The sequence below is a fragment of the Galeopterus variegatus genome, unplaced genomic scaffold (assembly GCF_000696425.1).
Source record: "Galeopterus variegatus unplaced genomic scaffold, G_variegatus-3.0.2 Scaffold195, whole genome shotgun sequence".
NCBI lineage: Eukaryota > Metazoa > Chordata > Mammalia > Dermoptera > Cynocephalidae > Galeopterus > Galeopterus variegatus.
The window spans coordinates 368,054-385,682 of NW_007726306.1; the positions used below are offsets into that span (position 1 = coordinate 368,054).

At 46.0% G+C, this 17,629-nt stretch overlaps 1 protein-coding gene across 3 annotated transcripts in view; it reads right to left on the minus strand.

Annotated features, from left to right (window-relative positions):
- Window positions 1-3,762: 3,762 nt before the first annotated feature.
- Window positions 3,763-17,629, minus strand: part of ABAT (4-aminobutyrate aminotransferase) — a 102,274-nt gene continuing 88,407 nt past the window's right edge. For 2 of the 3 annotated variants that reach the window (XM_008565101.1, XM_008565104.1), the window contains exons 11-17: window positions 17,152-17,300; window positions 14,283-14,420; window positions 13,145-13,312; window positions 11,939-12,085; window positions 6,553-6,664; window positions 4,972-5,089; window positions 3,763-4,299 (exon numbers count right to left, since the gene is read on the minus strand). In XM_008565101.1, coding sequence (XP_008563323.1) covers window positions 4,212-4,299; window positions 4,972-5,089; window positions 6,553-6,664; window positions 11,939-12,085; window positions 13,145-13,312; window positions 14,283-14,420; window positions 17,152-17,300 — 920 coding nt within the window. In that variant the 3' untranslated portion in view covers window positions 3,763-4,211. Of the gene's footprint in view, window positions 4,300-4,856; window positions 5,090-6,552; window positions 6,665-11,938; window positions 12,086-13,144; window positions 13,313-14,282; window positions 14,421-17,151; window positions 17,301-17,629 lie in introns of those variants that run through there. The other variant, XM_008565111.1, reaches the window with a different exon arrangement.

The window sequence follows — 17,629 nt, forward strand, 5'->3', positions numbered from 1 at the left end:
GTCATGCAACTAGAAAGCAGCTCTGCTGGGTCATTCTGCTGCCTGGTCTGCCTCCCAAGGCAGGGGTAAAGACAGACTATAGAAAACAGCGACTTTTTAACAAAGAGTATTTGACTTTGAAGTCCTGGTGTCTTCAGCCTATCTGCCTTAGGAATGTGCGTTTTGGAGCTCATACTTGTGCTGATCAGTTCAAGGCCAGTGGTCAGGCTGGCTGGGAGAAGTTCCTCAAGTGTTGGACAGTCCTGGTCCTCAAGTCTTGAGTTGACTGCATGCACGTACACACACACAATCTGTCTACATGCTAATATGTCATCTTTCATACATGTGTGTATCAAATCCTGGCTTTCAAGCTGTGTGATTTTGGGCAGGTTCCCTGAACCTCTCCAAGCTTGTTTCCTCATCTTAAAAATAAGGTATAAAAATACATACTTGCAGGTTTTTTGTGAAAATTATGAAGCACCAACAGAATACGCTTGACATAGTAGCTGCTCAACAAATGATAATTATCACTACATGTGATTATTTAAAACAATACAATTAATGGTAAATATTGCCTTCCAAGTCAATGGTTGTTTCACAGACTTGTTGGATGTCTGAGCTGGAAGGAACCTTGAAAATATGTGGTCCAAACCTTTCATTTTACGGGTGAGAAAAGTAAGGGCCATAGAGGGCTACTGAGACAGCTGGGGGCAGAGATGAGGCAGGAACCCATGATTCCCAGTTCCAGGTCGGGACACAGGAGGACAGAAGGGCCAAGTCTTTTCCACAGGTGCTCACTAAGTCCCTCTTTTGTGCCTTCCCCATATTGCTTCTGCCTACCAATTTATTCCAATCAGTCACCAACTTAGCACCTCAACCAGCGATTCAGAGAACCTGATTTATTTAGTTTGAAGTGGGGCCCAAGCATTGGGATTTTTTTTTTCCTTTTTGTCTTTTTCCGTGACCGGTAACGGGATCGCAACCCTCAGTGTCGCGCCCATACCACGACCGGCAACGGGATCGCAACCCTCAGTGTCGTGCCTGCACCACGCTCAACCAGTGAGCGGACCGGTCTCTAAATGGGATCCGAACCCTCGGCAGGAGCGCCGCCACGCTCCCAAGCGCCGCACTCTACCGAGTGCACCACCGGGCCGGCCCAGCATTGGGATTTTTAAAAAAGCTCTTTTGGGTGATTCCTAAATGCATGCAGTATTGAGAATCACTGTCCTGTATGTTTTGGATTCTGTGATATTCTTTCCCTCCATCCCAATCTGAGGCTCTTCTTCACATTGAACACTAAAGACAGTCTTTCTAAAATGCACCTTGAATTACTCTCTTGCTCCAAACCTTTGACAGCTCTATCGTTGACTGGCATAGAAAGCCCATGTGCCTCAGAGTGGCATAGAAGGTCCTCAAGGATGGGGTCCTGTTTCTTTGGTCCCATCTCCAGCTTCTTTGGGTTCCCTGTCTTTGTGATCTACTAATACTGAACTCCTCAGAGACGCCTGCCCTCTTCTGCCAGTGCACCTTTGTTTAGCTGTTGTGTTCTGAAATGCCCTCTGTCCATCCTCTAAGTCACTAGAGCAAATACTGCTCAAAACTTGAAGATGAAATTCAGGGTAAGACTGTGAGCTGAGGGTAACGTCCGCACCTTGTCCACCTCTGTGTCCCTGCCACACCGTATGTTCCTGAAGAACTTAATAAGATAAATGGCCTCATGGTGATTCCTGAACCCAAGGCAGACTTAGGCAGGTAGAGTGTTCCCCCAAAGACATCCCGAAGAGATATAAAATAGGTGCTTTGTAAGTACTTGTCAAATAATTATTAAGAAAACCATTTCCAACACCAAAAAGTCGATATTCGCTCTGATGTTTCCATTATAAATTTTTTTTTAATTTAGGAATACTGATTAACACAGGAAATAAATTTAATTCATGGAATTGTGCATATGGCCATCAGTTACATTGTGACATGTTAATTTCTTTATCATTTATTGGCACTGTCAACATAATACTGTAAACAAGATCACTTTGTATGTGTAATTCTGCGATGCTCCCTAGCTATGGCTTTCTACCATGAGCTGATATATAGATAGGTATAGATATATAGGTATATTAATGTTGTACACAATTTTGCATGGTTACTGAGCATCAGTAAAAATTATAAAAAAAACACCCATTTATAATAAAAGTGAGGATGTGCTAATAAGACTTGGTATTACTGGACCTTGTTTTCTGTAAAAGTGACAAGACTCGCTAGAGACATTTACTAAACTCTATGGCACTAACATGGGATGGATTCATTTCCAGGCCACAGAAGCACTTCTTCGTGGGCTCTGCCCTAGACAGCAGCCTGTCTGCTGGGCTCCTGTGTTTTCACCAACTCTTCCAAGTTTCTACAATCTTGAACTCTTCTTTTCCTTGAAATTCTTCTAAACTCCCACCCCCCAGAAGAAGATGTCTGAGGAATTCCTTATGCCCGGAGTCAACAAGAACTTGTTGATAAATGGCTTAAAAATTTTTACAAGAAGTAATTTTCCTTGGTTAGGAGTGAATAATAAATCTGGAGATAACTTTCCAGATAAAATGATTTCATTCCTCTGTCAATGCCCCATGGGGAGAAAAAAAATATTGGAGCTACTCTCTCGACTGAAGAGAGCCAAGTTTCTGGTTGTGCCCTGGCTTAAAACCCTTTGGACTCCAGGAACCTTATTGAATATTTGCACCCAGTGCTAAGGATCTCAAGAGAAAGCACACTTAAGCCAATAGATGAATTATGGTTTGGTTTGCATTTTGCTTGTTCAATAAGCCCTTGAACCTTGGGGATACTGCCTCTGGAATCTGGCTCCCCACTGAAAAGTGTGAGACCATGAACAGAGGTGTCTTTGTACATGTTGTTACCGTTCTGCAACACTCTTCCTTGCCCTGTCTGCTTGGCGAACTCTTACTCATGCTGCAAAACCCTGCTCAAATGTCACTTTCTCTTTGAAACCTCCTCTGAGGGTACTCCCTCTGATTTCCCAGTGCGCTCTCACACACCTCTGGTATAGTACCTGCCACTCTGCTTTAATTGTTGATTTAAGAGTCTGTTGTTTCCAATGGGATGTGAATCCCTTGATAGCAGGGACTGTTTTATTTTTCTCTGTATTCCTAGTCCTTAGCACAGGGCCTGGGATGGTGCATATTCAATGGAAGTTTGATGAATGAATGAATGAGTGAATGATGAATAAATGGATATAAAAATGAGTGAAACCTTGCAGAGAGAGGGAGGCATACATCTCCACTTAGCTGGCAGTGCAAGTGACCTTAAACATGGCAGAACTCCTTATTCGAACTGATGGATTAGCACTGACTGCAAGAATGCAGGGCAAACCAGATTCATAGCTCTGTCCATGCCTGTTAAACATGTCAGTGCCTTTCATTCCTCAATCAAAATAGGTTGATGATCAAGTCTGCTGAAGTGTGGAAGTGGAAAAAAAAGACAAACCCACTTTGAGATCTTTGGATGATTAGTTATTAAAAAAACAAAGAATGGAGATGGAGAATACAAGCCAGACTTTCTGAGTCTACCCACTAAATAATACTTCATTGCTATATGGTTATCAATGCTCTTTTTGGGAGCATTTGAGGTCAAATCAGTTCCAAGAATGTCTCACCTCCAGCAGAGATACTGTAGCCTCCCAATTAAGCACTGAAGTATTATCTGTCTGGTGATCTCCATACTCAGTCATCTCAGGAATTTTGGGGTAAGTAAGTACAAGGAAACCACCTTGAACCAACAGACTGCTTTTCCACAAGTGGTGTCTTTAATTCATGGTGCTTCCCTCAAGAAGAAACCCAGGGCTGTCCAGTTCTCTAAGTGGTCAGAGCATGGTTCTGATAACACCAAGGTCCAGTGTTTGATCCCCGTACCAGCCAGCTGTCCGCTGTCCCCCCGAAAAAAGAACTCGAGGCCAGCAAAGACTCCCTGTGATAGAACAGCCATGCTGTTCACAGGTCTGCTCACAAGTAGAGTGAAGGGGGATGAGCGAAAGTGAGAAAGAGCCTCCCATGGCAAGGGGCCCAAAGGTCAGACCCTAAGGCGCCCTGGGAGGCAGGATGAAGTGGCCCTGCTGCCCCAGACCCTGGGCTGATGTCCAGGGTGACAGGCTTGTGCTTCTGACCCTTGGGCCCAACTGTGTCCCCCTGGACGCTCAGGCTGCAGTTTCCTCCCACATAGGTTTAGGCTGACATTTAAAAGGGAGGAGAGAGTTTGGAGAAATGGAGGATATGAGTACGAACCATCAGTGATGCCACTGGGAGATCCTCCAAGGGCAAAGTCCTGTCAAGGACAGAATTCACAGTTTAGAAGAATCCCCGCATGCACTGAGAGAAGTGGTCTTGTTCTTAAGGAGGCCAGAGACCACTTCCCCCACCCCCAAGCTCAATCCTCATGTCCCTGCTGGCTGCCCTCCAATGATCTGTCCAGTCCCTCCCTGAACTGTGCTTGGGGTGCGCTCAGAGCTCCAGGGGCCGAGTGAGAAGGTGAGAGCATGTTTGCTAGCGTAGGGCGAGGGGAAGCAAGCATCCTTGATCTCGGAATATGGCACTTGAGATGGACTAGAACCCAGGAGTCCCAGCCCCCGTCCCAGAAGCAGGCGTAACTCCCTTGCCTGGCTTCCAAAGAAATTGTTGGGGTCCGTCAAGGGTGGGCAGAAATATGGCCAAGACCTCCCTGGCCCTTCCCAAGACTGTGTCCAGGGCTCAAGCAGAATTTCTGGGCTTAAACCAATGTATACCATTGGCTCTGCAGGGAGGAAAATAAAAACCAACCCCTCCCCGGCCCTCCCCGGCCCCAGAACCACCGAAAATATCCCCTTCCCACAAATAACCCTTCAGTTTATGCATCCGCCTCTGATACTTTTAAGTGAAAACATGAATTAGGCAAACTAATCAATTTGACAACTGTTGAGATTGGGGCTTTCTCAGAGGGTAGTGGGAATGGCTTCTTTACTTGAAGTCTGCTAAGATGTCGCTGAAAATATTGAGGAACAGGTGAGCGTGGTGATCCCTGAAGACCAGTGTGGGACGGAAGCGAATGGATTTGTCGCCACAGCCCCCCAACACCACACCTGGAAGAAGAGGAAGGAGGTAGGTTAGGAGCTTGGTCTGTCAGGGTCACGTGTGGGGAGAGCTGGAAGAGAAGGTACGCATATCCGTCCGTCTGTCATTCTTTCCACCCAGGCTTCCACCTGTCCTTCATTCCATCCACCCATGCATCCTTGATTCCCTTTCTCTCTCCCTTCATCCATCTCGCCCATCATCTCTTCTCCCCTTCTCTCCCAACTTGTTTTGTTGTTGTTGTTATTGGCAGCTGGCTGGTTCTGGGATCAAAACCTGGACCCTGATGTTATCAACACCCCACTAACCAACTGAGCTAACCAGACAGCCCAGGACCTTGCTTATTTTGAAGGGTGACTTCACCATTGTCCTTGTCTAGCTTGTTTAGCATCTTTGAGATGACGTTTTTCTCATTTTAAAAAGGAGACTAATTTTCCCTGCCCTTCAGAGCTGCTGCAGGGATTCTATAAGGTGGTATAAGAAAAAGACCTGACATTGTGCCCGACACATAGTAGGTGCTCTGATCTCACCACAATATCCTCCACTTAAAACTCTTCATGGCTTCCCAGAGCTCTTAGGATAAAGTCCAGAATCTTGAACCTGATCCACAGGCCAATATGAGGTGGGCCAGGCATCCCCTCCCTGAGCTTCTTTCCCTCCAGGCTGTCTGTCCCTCAACACGCTCCCCTCTTTCCATTTCTCCACCTTCATAAGCTCCGTCCTGCCTCAGGTAATAGCACACGTCTTTCCCTCTGCTCAGAATGCTCTTCCTCACCTTCACCTGGCCAATCTGTTCATCTGTCAAGACTTAAGGTAAAATGCCACCTCCTCAAGGAAGCCTTCCCTGATTTCCTGGCCTTGACAGTTCCCCCAGCTTCTTACTCCTTAGCTTCCTTCCCTCTTTCCTAGGACTTATCATAACTGCAATGGACTGTGAAATGCTGTGTTTACTGTCACCCCTTCTGCTAGACTGCAAGCTTCCTGAAGGGGGGGACCCTGATGGTCTTCTTCATCACCGTGACCGTCTTTTTTTTTTTTTTTGTCTTTTTCCGTGTCCGGCAACGGATCGCAACCCTCAGTGTTGCCCCCGTACCGGACCGGGGACCGGCAACGGGATTGCAACCCTCGGTGTTGCTCCTACGCCTCGCTCAGCCAGTGAGCGGGAACCGGTCTGTATGTGGGATCCGAACCCTCGGGCGGGAGCACCGCCGCGCTTCCCAAGCGGCGCACTTATCCAGTGCGCCACCGGGCCAGCCCCCACCGTGACCATCTTGTGTTGACACACGCACCTTCTCAGAGAACACGTGTTCAATGAATAAATGGATAAAAATCCCACCTGTAACTTTCTCTTCTTTTGAGAAAGGACATTCAGGCTTTCAGTCCACCCCTCCCCCAAGTGCCTGGTGGTATTTTGCACTCAGATCAGGTAATGGTGACAACTGCTAAAGTTCAGCATCCACTCCTGCTCCCTTACCTTTGTTTCTGGCAATTAAAATGAGTTTATTCCGTGTAGATTCATCTGGAGTATCAAAGGAGCAAAAGGTGCCTCGTCCTCTCACTCTGCTGATGAACTGGGGGTACCGGGCCTGCAATGGGGGAGATAAGGCCGGGCTCAAAGCCTGTCACCTGTGTGCCTGCCAGGTTCAATGGCTGTGCCTCCTCAAATACCCCCCCACCCAGGGTCCAGCCTTTGGGCCTCTGCATTAGCTGGTCGGACCACTGTGGGGTTAAGAGCTCTGGCTCTGGAGACATCGAGTCCTGGGTTCAGAACCCAGCTCTGCCTCTTTCTCACTGTGCAACCTTGGGTGAGTCACTTAAGTGGCCCGTGCCTCCGTTTCCTCTTCTGTAAACTGGAGGATAAAAATGCTACTGACCCTAATGGGCCGTGGTGAGAATTTAGTTAATGTGTCAACTCCTCAGCCCAGGGCTGGGCACTTGGTAGCTGCTCCATAGACGTTAGCCATGTCTGTTATTAGCTCTTCTAACAAAAGACACTGGTTCTTCTAGGAGAGGAAAAAGTTTGTCCTCACTTAAGGCTTTGAGATTGGGAGATGTAAGGGTTGAACAGTGGCCCCCCAAATCCACATCTACGTGGAAGCTGTGAATAGAATCTTATCTGGAAATAGGGTCTTTGCAGATGTAATTAGTTAAGAAGAGGCCATACTGGATTAGGTGACTGGTGTCCTTATAAGAAGAGGGAAATTTGGACACAGACACATGCACAGAGGGGAGAATGCCGAGTGATGGTGGAGGCAGAAACTGGAGTGACATATCCACAAGCCAAGGACGCCAGGGATTACTGGCAATGCCCGGCAGCCAGGAGAGAGACACGGAACCCTCAGAGCTTCTGTAAAGAACCATCCCTGCTGAGACCTTGATTTCAGACTTCTGGCCTTCAGAACTGTGAGAGAATGAATTCTTGTTTTATTTTTTATTTATTTTTTTATTATTTTTATTTTGTCAATATACAATGTAGTTGATTATTATGTCCCATCACCGAAACCTCCCTCCCTCCTCCCTCTCCCCCCTCCGTAATTTGTTAAGGTGGCCCAAGGAGACTCATGCAGGCACCTAGACCAGAAGACCTTAATCTCTCATTCCTCTGCACTGGCCAAGTGAAGGACAGCAATTGAGAGCCTGGATAACCCCAAATAATTCTAGGGTTCAGGGTGCAGAGTTGGAGGAGCAAGTTTATTTCATGACAGCTCCTTGGTAGAAGCTGGAGATAAAGTCGTGTTCTGGTGGTGAGAAGCCAGACACTGTCCTAGCCTTACATGCATAATCCCGAATCCTCACCCTCACAGTGAAGAAGGGCCCCTTGTGGTCTCCACGGATGAGGAAACTGAGGCTTGGAAGTCACTACAGTGCTGATTCTACCCAGTTCCTTGCACTTGCTGATTGCCTGGGAGCCAGCGTCTGGAACACATCCCTCTCTCCCACCAGAGAGGGATCTCTGGGGAAGCTGGGAACAAGGTCTCTTCCATTCTGACACCACTTGGGGCCCTTGTGCACACACATACAGTAGGACATGGTAACTGTCGACTTAGTTGATAAATGCAGGGAAGTGGGAGCCCCTCCTTCCCCCAGAGGCTTTGCCTGCTGCCTCTAGGCAGGCTGCTCTGCAGGCCTGTGGTCTGCACACAAACCTTCCTTGTTTCACCAGTCCCTAAGCTCATTGTTTTAGGGCAGTCCTGTAATCCTAACTCCTTGCCTATAGCTTTTTAAGGTCCTAATAGGGAGCCCAACCCCCTCACACCCCTTCAAATCTGCCAACTCAGGCTCCCAAAAGCAAGACGCCAGGGAAGCTTTCAAGGAACCCTTGTTTGGTGGCACCAGGCTTCACATGGAACCCACTGTCCTCCACACTTCTCTGAGCCAGGGTGCCTTAGGGACCCTCAAGTTCCCTTCTGGGTCCCTCCAGGCCCTGCCCTCATGACTAAGGATGGGTAGCATTCATTGGGACATTTAAGAGACCCACAAAGAAAATATTTCCAGGCATGCCTTTGGCCCGGGCCTTGCTTTTGCTGGGGTAGTGTGACTTCACTCATGGGGTCCACCCCTTCTTCCTGCTCTCCTGGGCCATGTGCTATCTTGCAATTTGACTGTGATTCTCTGTTCTCCCTCCCACTGGCCTATCAAGGACCATCTCAGACCATTTTGATCACTTTCGTTTCTCTTCCTTCCTTAGTGCATTTTTCTTTGTGTTCCTGCCTAGGCCCCTTGCTAGGCTGTGAGCTCTGCCTGTCCCTCCTCATCTTGAGAATGTGGCATGACAGCTCATGAAGAGGTCAGCCATCATCCGTGTGGACATGGCGGGAAGGTAACTCAGCTCAGAACAAGGGCCGGGCCCCTGACTATGCTCCACAGTTGGCACAAACAACCCCAAGCAAGGCCTGGATGTCTCCCAGGGAAATAAAACACCACCTGTCACTTCTTCTGCCTGTGCCGTTGGACGGTGACAGAGCACCCAGCAAGAAGGAAGGGTTCAGCCCTGTGCAGAGGCTTTCTCTAGTGCCTTCTGCCCCCACCCCCAACCTCAGTTTAAATTCAAATCTGGTCCAAGAAAAGCCTGTTTCTGGATTCCATCCAGAGCAGTGCCAATTGGAGGATCTTAGCTAAACCCTTCAGAGTCTTTGGAATAAGGCAGAACCAAGTTTAAGAACTGGCTGCCTCTCTGCTGCCTGGGCTTAAAGTACTCACCTCCCTAAGACTCCATTTCTCATCTAGAAAATGAGGATAATCATATTTTCCTAACTATAGATCGTTCTAAGTTAGGGTTGCCAGATAAAATGCAGGGACACTCAGTTAAACTTGAATTTCAGATATACAACTATTTTTTTTAAAGTATAAGTATGTCTCAGATGTTGCATGGGATATAATTACACTAAAAAATTAGTCTCTTTTCTCAAATTTAACTGGGTGTCCTGTATTGTAATTTGCTAAATCTGGCAACTCTCCCTGGGATGGGGCGTGTCCCTGGAGCTCATGACTCTGCCCTATATCCAGAACCAAGTCCTGTACATGCCCGCTCTGGGTCTTGGACTACTGAAATTTAAATTTAACTGGAGGCCCTACCTTTTTTACCCCTAAATGTGGTAACCCTATTCTGAGGATTAAATGAGATAAGGCACCTAACACAATGCCCAGCACACAGGAAGTTCTCAATTAATGGAAGTTGTTAGTATTATTGTTAGGCCCTTGATCATGTCAGAGAGGAAAACACTGGCAAAGAACATAGACTTTGAAGACCACTAGAATCAGGTTCAAACCCCAGTGGTTCTATGCAGAAGCTGCATAACTTTGGAGAAGTTAATAACATCCACATGGCTCAGTTTCCTCATCTGTAAAATAGGCGTAATAATAATGCCAGGCCTACAGCATTACTGTTGGACTTAAATAAAAGAGCATATGAAAGTCCCTATGGTAAGACTTGGCATATAGTAGGCTTTCAATAAATGGAAGCTGTTACTATCATCATCCCCTCTACCTTTATTATCACCACCACCACCACCGACATCATCACCATCATAACCACCATCACCACCACTGTCACCACCATCATCATCACCGTCATCACCATCATCACCATCACCATCATCATCACCATTATCACCACCATCATTACCATCATCATCATGACCATCATCATCACCATCACCACCACCACCACCATCATCATTGCCATCACCACCATCACCCTCTCCATGATTCTGCTCAGGTCATTAGTGACTGGATGCTTCAAGATTCTAGGGAAAGGGCCCTTTGTGACCAGCTACCTAGAGAAGGTCATCTCTCCTCCCAACTCCTGGGCTCTGCTGGCCAGTCCTGGAAACACTCGTTCCCCCTAGCATTCCACTCCCGTCCAAGTCTAGGAGAGTATCGTTTGTGTGGGGGATATGTATGTTGGGCAGGGAGTTTGATATAATAAAGACCAACAGCTATAATAGAGAACTGCACTGTCCAACATGATAGCCACAAGTGGCTGTTAAAATGTGATGAGTCCAATTCCAGATGTGCTGTAAATGCAAGATACATACTGGATTTCAAAGACTTGACATAAGAATATGAAATATCACATTACTTATTTTGCATACTGATGACCGGTTGAAATGATAATTTTTGGACATAATGGTTTAAGTAAAATATATTACTAAAATTAATTTCACCTCCCTTTTTAAATTTCAGTTTGGTTACTAGAACATTTAAAATTATATATGTAGGGCTGGCCAGTTAGCTCAGTTGATTAGAGCATGGTGTTATAATACCATGGTCAAGGGTTCAGATCGCTGTACAGGCCAGCTGCCAAAAAAAAAAAAAAAAATTACTTATGTGGCTTGCAATAAATCCCATTGGACAGTACTCCCACAAAGTGGTAAGCATGTTGAAGGCAGGACGGAGGACGGACTAATTAACACATGGGGGTGGTGAGAGAGAGTGTGTTTGGGAGTCTTCAGGCACAGAAAGAAAAATACCACATGCCCTCACTCATAAGTGGGAGAGCGAGGGAGGGAGGGAGGGAGGAAGGAAGGAAGGAAGGAAGGAAGGAAGGAAGGAAGGAAGGAAGGAAGGAAGGAAGGAAGGAAGGAAGGAAGGAAGGACAATCATAATACGTTGAACTTTCAGAAGGAGAGAACAGAACTGTGGTTACTAGAGGCAGGAAAGGGGAAGCTGGACGGAGGATAGCGAGAAATTGGTTAATGGACACAAATCAGCTAGTTCAGAAAAATAAGTTCTATTGATGTACAGTTGAGCTAGGCATCTATAATTAACATTATTTTACTGCATGTTATTAAATGACTAGAAGAGAAGAGATTGAAAGTCCTCAACACAAAGAAATGATTATGTTTTGAAATGATTATGTTTTGTAATGATGAATATGCTTAGTACCTAATTTGATCATCACACTTTGTATACAGGTATTGATATTCAACTCTGTACCCCACAAACATGTATAATCAATTATGTTTCAATAAAAAATAAATAAAAATGCCAAAAAAACCCCAACCCCCAAACAACAAAAACAAAACAACATATGTGGCTTGCAGTAAATCCCATGGGACAGCACTACTGCAGAGTGGTAAGCATATACAAGTAGGACAGAGGAGGGACTAATTAACACATGGCGGGGGATATCTGAACTTGATCTCAAATGATAACCAGGAGGTCAGGAACTGGGAATGGGATTGGGATGGAGGGATGGGAAGGCATGTGCAAAGGCTGGGAGGCCCGTTGGGAAGTTGGGAATTGCTAGAACAAGGGCAGTGCAATGCTGAAGAGCTCAAATGATTCCCTGGGAGCTGTGGGGAGCCATGGCTGGGGTCCCCGGGAGAGCTGGGGTGGGCAAGGCTGGGCAGAGGTACCTGGAGGTCCAGCAGCCCTGTGAGCAGGGCCTTCCCAGCATGGGCTGCGTTAGTCAGCAGATCCTCCCGCTTGATGACACTGATGACCTCGGCCAGCAGCAGGTTCTTGGATGGGTCCCCCAGCCAGGTGTTGAAGATCCGGTAAGGCTGGAATGAGGAAGGGGTGTCGGAAGAGTTCACACATCGGCACACCCTGGAAGGGGCCCACCTCCCCCAGACACACCTTCTCTTTTGAAGAGGAGAGAAATGAACCCAGTGAGGGCTGGGAGGATAACACATGTTATCTCACCGAATTCCTCCAACAACCCCATAGGAGGTACTACTTTTAGGGGGACCAAATCTTCCCATGCCCTGGGAAATCCCTCACTCACAAGAAAACCAAGACAGTGGATCCCTTAACATTGTAATCCTCATTTTATAGAGGAAGAAGCTTTGTCCAGGGAAAACATGGCTTATCAGTAGTGAGGTCAGGACTAGATCACTGGCAGTCTGATCCTCAAAGATCACCCACTTTACCCTCCAACTAAAATATACTTTCTAGATTCTCTTATAGTTAGGAATGGCCTTGTGATCAGGTCTTAGTGTTGAAAACGGAAGTGTTACATGAGATACCTGGGAAGGTTCTAAAAATGAGAAGGGGCCACTTTGTCCTTCACGTCTTTTTCCTTCCTCCTTCCTAGAACTGAGATGTGATGGCTGGAGCTCTAAAGCCATTTTGAACTACGAAGCAACCTTGAGGATGAAAACTACATGTAGAAATGGTGGAAGGAAGGATCCTGGGCCCCTGATGGCTCTGGGTTTGTGTGTGTGTGTGTGTGTGTGTGTGTGTGCATGCGCGCGCGTGAGAATCTGTATGTGCACATGGCAGTACAGTGTAGCAGTTAAGAGCACAGGCTGTGGGTTTGAATCCTGGCTTTGTCTCCTCCTGGCTGTGTGGCCTTGGGCAACTTACTTAACTTCTTTGTACCTGATTCCTCATTAGTAAAATGGGGGATAAAAATAACACCTACTTGGTTACATGGTTGTGAGGATTAAAAGTACAAGAGAAGTGATCATAACCACTGTTGATTAAATTGATAAGAATTGGGCCTTAGAAAACCTCTGTGACACATTAGGTGCCCATCCAGTTCCTCATTTTTGAGAAAAGAGGAAGTGACGCTTCCTCATCTGCCCTGGATGAAGATAGACAGGCCAGGTTTGACTCACAGCGTTGGGTCTGAACTCCTCCTTGTGGAAGAAGCCCCCGGTCATCATCTTCTTGCTAAAGGTCATGACATCTGCTGGGTCATCCAAGCCCCAGTGCTCATGGGCCCAGAACTTGCCGGTGCAGCCCCCTCCAGTCTGGACTTCATCGACCAAGAAGGCACAGCCGTGCTGGCCCGAGACAGGAGAACAGAGAGAGACATAAACACCCGTAGGAGCCCACAACCCACACCCCCACAGCTGACCAACTGCCAAGCCCTGAGTCCAGCCACATGTCCTTGTTTCTCCAACTGCAAACCAACACCACGTTCCTGGGCTCAACAAAACACAACAAAACAAAACACTTCAGCAGACAGTTCCAACCAGAGCTGTGTCTGAATGCTTCCAAAAGCTGCTAAGCTGGAACAAAACTGGAACATCCAGACTCCCTGCACCAAAGCAGACTGCTGCTATTTCATGTGGCTCTGGTCCTGGGTCTTGACCTCATCAGAAGGAAACGTGTTCAACAGTGAAGCCTAGACTGTTTCCCAGACTTCATCTGCATGGTCTGCTTATCTCCAAGCTAGTTTTACTAACTCAGTATTTGTGTTTAAACCAATGTATATGCTACGACTTTTATCTGTGAACACACTGGTTTGATGTGCCGGTTATATAGGCACAACGTATTAAATAAACATGCAATATTAACATAAGGTTTGTTCATTTTGCACCTGTTGAGTATGGACCACACTGGGCTGAAAGATGAAGTAGAGTTTCTTTCTTTTTTTTTTTTTTTTTTAAAGATGACTGGTAAGGGGATCTTAACCCTTGACTTGGTGGTGTCAGCACCACACTCTCCCAAGTGAGCCACGGGCTGGCCCTTGAAGTAGGGTTTCTACAAAGAAAAGTGAACAGGATAAGGCCTTTCCTGGAATCTCTTGACTGGGAAAGTTCCAGACTAAGATGGCAGGCTGGAGGCTGATTTTGCAATGAGATTTTAGGGAAGAATCCCCCATCCTTCCGCAGCCCCAGTTTCTCTATGCCTGATGCCAACAGCCAGCCTCTGCACATCTCCAAGTTTACGAGCACTCCTAAGCAGAGTGGAGCTAACCCATTGCTCAGGGAACCCAACCCAGAAACCTCCGTGGCCCTGTCCACTCACCTTCCTGGCGATGTCTCTCAGTTTCCGAAAGAAGTCGTCTGACGCATGGTTGTCTCCACCCTCAGACTGGATGGGCTCCACAATAATCCCAGCCACTGTCTTCTTCTTTTTCCGGTATTTCACGATCAGATCCTCCACCTGGATTTCAAAGGGGGAAGGGACCATGGTTTGCAAAAGCTCTTGAACAGCATCCGTGGACGGGCAGCATCCAGAGTTCTATGAACCCCTTGAAATTCTGTTGAAAGTAGCTTTGTGTGCATTTTCTGTGACGAGCATGGCATTCATGAGAAGTCACATGTGTGGATGGAAACATATACTACCTGAGATTGGCGCTAGCACCTGTACGGACACAAACTAATGACTCGGGGCAAGTTACTGAGCCTTCCAAAGCCTCACTTTCCTGATCTGTAATATGGGCATACTGACAGAATCTATCTTATGGGGTTGCAGTGGGGATTAAGTGAAAAAATATAGCACAGGGTCCAGCATACAAGAAGTCATGGTTGCTATGACTACCGTTATCACTGCTATGTTATTACTGTTGCTATTGTTATATTATTATTGCTATTATTATGGGTATGAGAATATTCACACAAGAATGGATCTGAGATCTATTTGGGTAGAATCTGAGATATATCATTTAAAAAACTCTTGTAGGGGCCGGCCCGGTGGCGCACTGCTACAGTGCGCCGCTTGGGAAGCGTGGCGGCGCTCCCGCCGAGGGTTCGGATCCCACGTGCAGACCGGCCGATCACTGGCTGAGTGAGGTGCGGGAGCAACACCGAGGGTTGCGATCCCGTAGCTGGTCCCGGTCTGGTGCGGGCGCGACACTGAGGATTGCGATCCGTTGCCGGTCATGAAAAAAGACAAAAAGGAAAAAAAAAAAAAACTCTTGTAAAACTCATTATAGTGATAAAAATCCAATCAGTGGTTGCCTGGAGTGAGACTGGGGGAGAGGTTGGACTGAATTCTCAGAATGACCAGAGGAAATTATCCGGGGTGATAAGGTACCCTCTTTTGGAGTGATGGTGTATTTATTTGTCAAAACTTATGAAACTAGATTTTTAAATGGTTGTAATTTATGGTATGTAAATGAGACATTAATGGGGATGAAGTTGATTTTTAAAAATTTAATGATTAACAGTGATGGGGTAGTAAGAAAAGCATGTGATAGAAAGAAAGAAAGAAGGAAAGAAAGGAAAGAAAAGAAAAAGAAAGGAGAAAGAAAGAAAGAAGGAAGGAAGGAAGGAAGGAAGGAAGGAAGGAAGGAAGGAAGGAGAAAAGAAAAACACCTGATTGTCCCTAACTAGCTATACGATGGTACTTCAGTGGAAAAATGTTCATGGAAAAATGGAATTAAAAGATAATACAAATCTTTCCGTGAACTTTTTGAATTACCCTTGTATTTCTTGAATTCTTGTTCTAAAGTGGATGTTACCTTATAATGAAAGAGTAGCAGTTGTGATACTTTATTAATAGTTTAATGATTATACATAATTTTTAAAAAAACCCCAAACCACATGCCTAGATGGGAGAACAAGTGGAATCTTTTTGTTATGCAGAGCTAAGGAAAAGCCTTCTGTCTGGATGGTGTGATTTTGTTCTTGGTCTCCACCAATCCCCAAGGAGGCTCTGAGATGCTTTTCTTTGCTTTCAGAGCATGATTTGTGATTTGTCACTACATGGGTATTTTCTTGTATGTTTGTTCAAGGCCGTATGTGTTACTACCCTGCACTCTCCAATATGGTAGCTGTGAACCACATGTGGCTTCTGAACACTTGGAATGTCTTTGGTTCATATTGACCTGTGGGGGCTGGCTGGTTACTTGGTTGGTTAAAGTGCACCCTTATAACACCAAGGTCACAGGTTTGGATCCCCATACTGGCCAGCAGCAAAAAACGAGAAACAAAAACAAGGAAATTGAGCTGGGCTGTTAGTGTAAAGTACACAGTATTTTAAAGGTTTAATATGAAAAAAGAATATAAAATATTAAAAATTTAAAATATTAATTGCATTTGCCATGACAACATTTTGTATATATTGGACTGCATAAAGTACTGTTAAAATTAATTTCACCTATTTCTTTTTACTTTAAAAAAATGTAATTGCTAGCACAGCTACAATTACATGTGTGGCTTGCATTATATTTCTAATGGACAGTGCCGTACGAGATGCCATTATCTTGTCTCTTATTTACCACCGAAGACCTAGCACCTAGCACCATGTTTAACATCTAGTAGGTGATCAATAAATATTGACTGAAAATAATGATGTGCCTAAAAGGAAAACCAACAGACGTATTTGAGCTGAAATCCAAACCTGAAGAGTGATAGTCATTTCTCCCCTCACTAACAGAGTCCTTCCAACGTCTTCCATGGAACCCCAATACATGGAACAGATAAAAGGGGGGCTGTTTTGATTAAAGAGGAAGCATGGTGACAGGGGGCTTGCATGTCCTCGGTCTTTCACAGTGCAACCCCCATGGCAACCCAAAAAAGCCCAAGGACTCAGGAGAAGACTGAAAACCAGTGGACTAGAGGATCCTGTGGAACCATTGTTTTCTATGAGATACCCTATATTCTTTCAATAAATCTATTTTCTCTTATTTTACAGTAATTGAAACTTGTTCCCAAAGAAAGAAACTTGAGCAATATGGAAATTAGTACCAATGCCAGGGAACAAAAACATGTCTCACTGTGTTACCCAATATAGAGATTTGGGACATGAGGTCCCCCTGCCCCTGCTTCCCTCCCAGGGAGCACTACACAGATCCGCAGATCTGTCTGCTCCTCTTCTCCTGGGTTAAGTCTTGGGTTGGAGAGAGTGATGAGATGGGGTGTGGGGAGGATCTGGAAGACCTGGGTGTTACCTCCTCTAGACAGCGGGCCTCTTCTTGTTGGTTCTCTTTCACAAACTCCTCCAGAGGATACTTCAGCCGTGGGAATGGTGCAATGGGCCAGTCGAAGGAAGGGATGTCGATCTTGTGAATGGCTTTGGAGTGTGTGGTCGCTAAGCAACCTGAGTCCAGCAAAACAGAAAAGCAGACGCTTGGCATGGGGAAGAGGGATGAACAGTCTTTGAAAAGGAGATGATGGGCATTTCAGCCTGAGACTTGATTGATTGATTGATTGGCGGCTGGCTCGTACTAGGATCCCAACCCTTGACCTTGATGTTGTCAGCACCATATTCTAAGCAACGGAGCTAACTGGCCAGCCCTCATCCAAAACTTTAAATGCTCAGGGAGGTCCCTCTTGCCTGCATAACCCCAGTTTTTATAACATCCTAAAGCTGAAGGGAAACCTGTGAATGCTTAATTTACGCGCACATGCGCGCATGTGTTTGCTTTG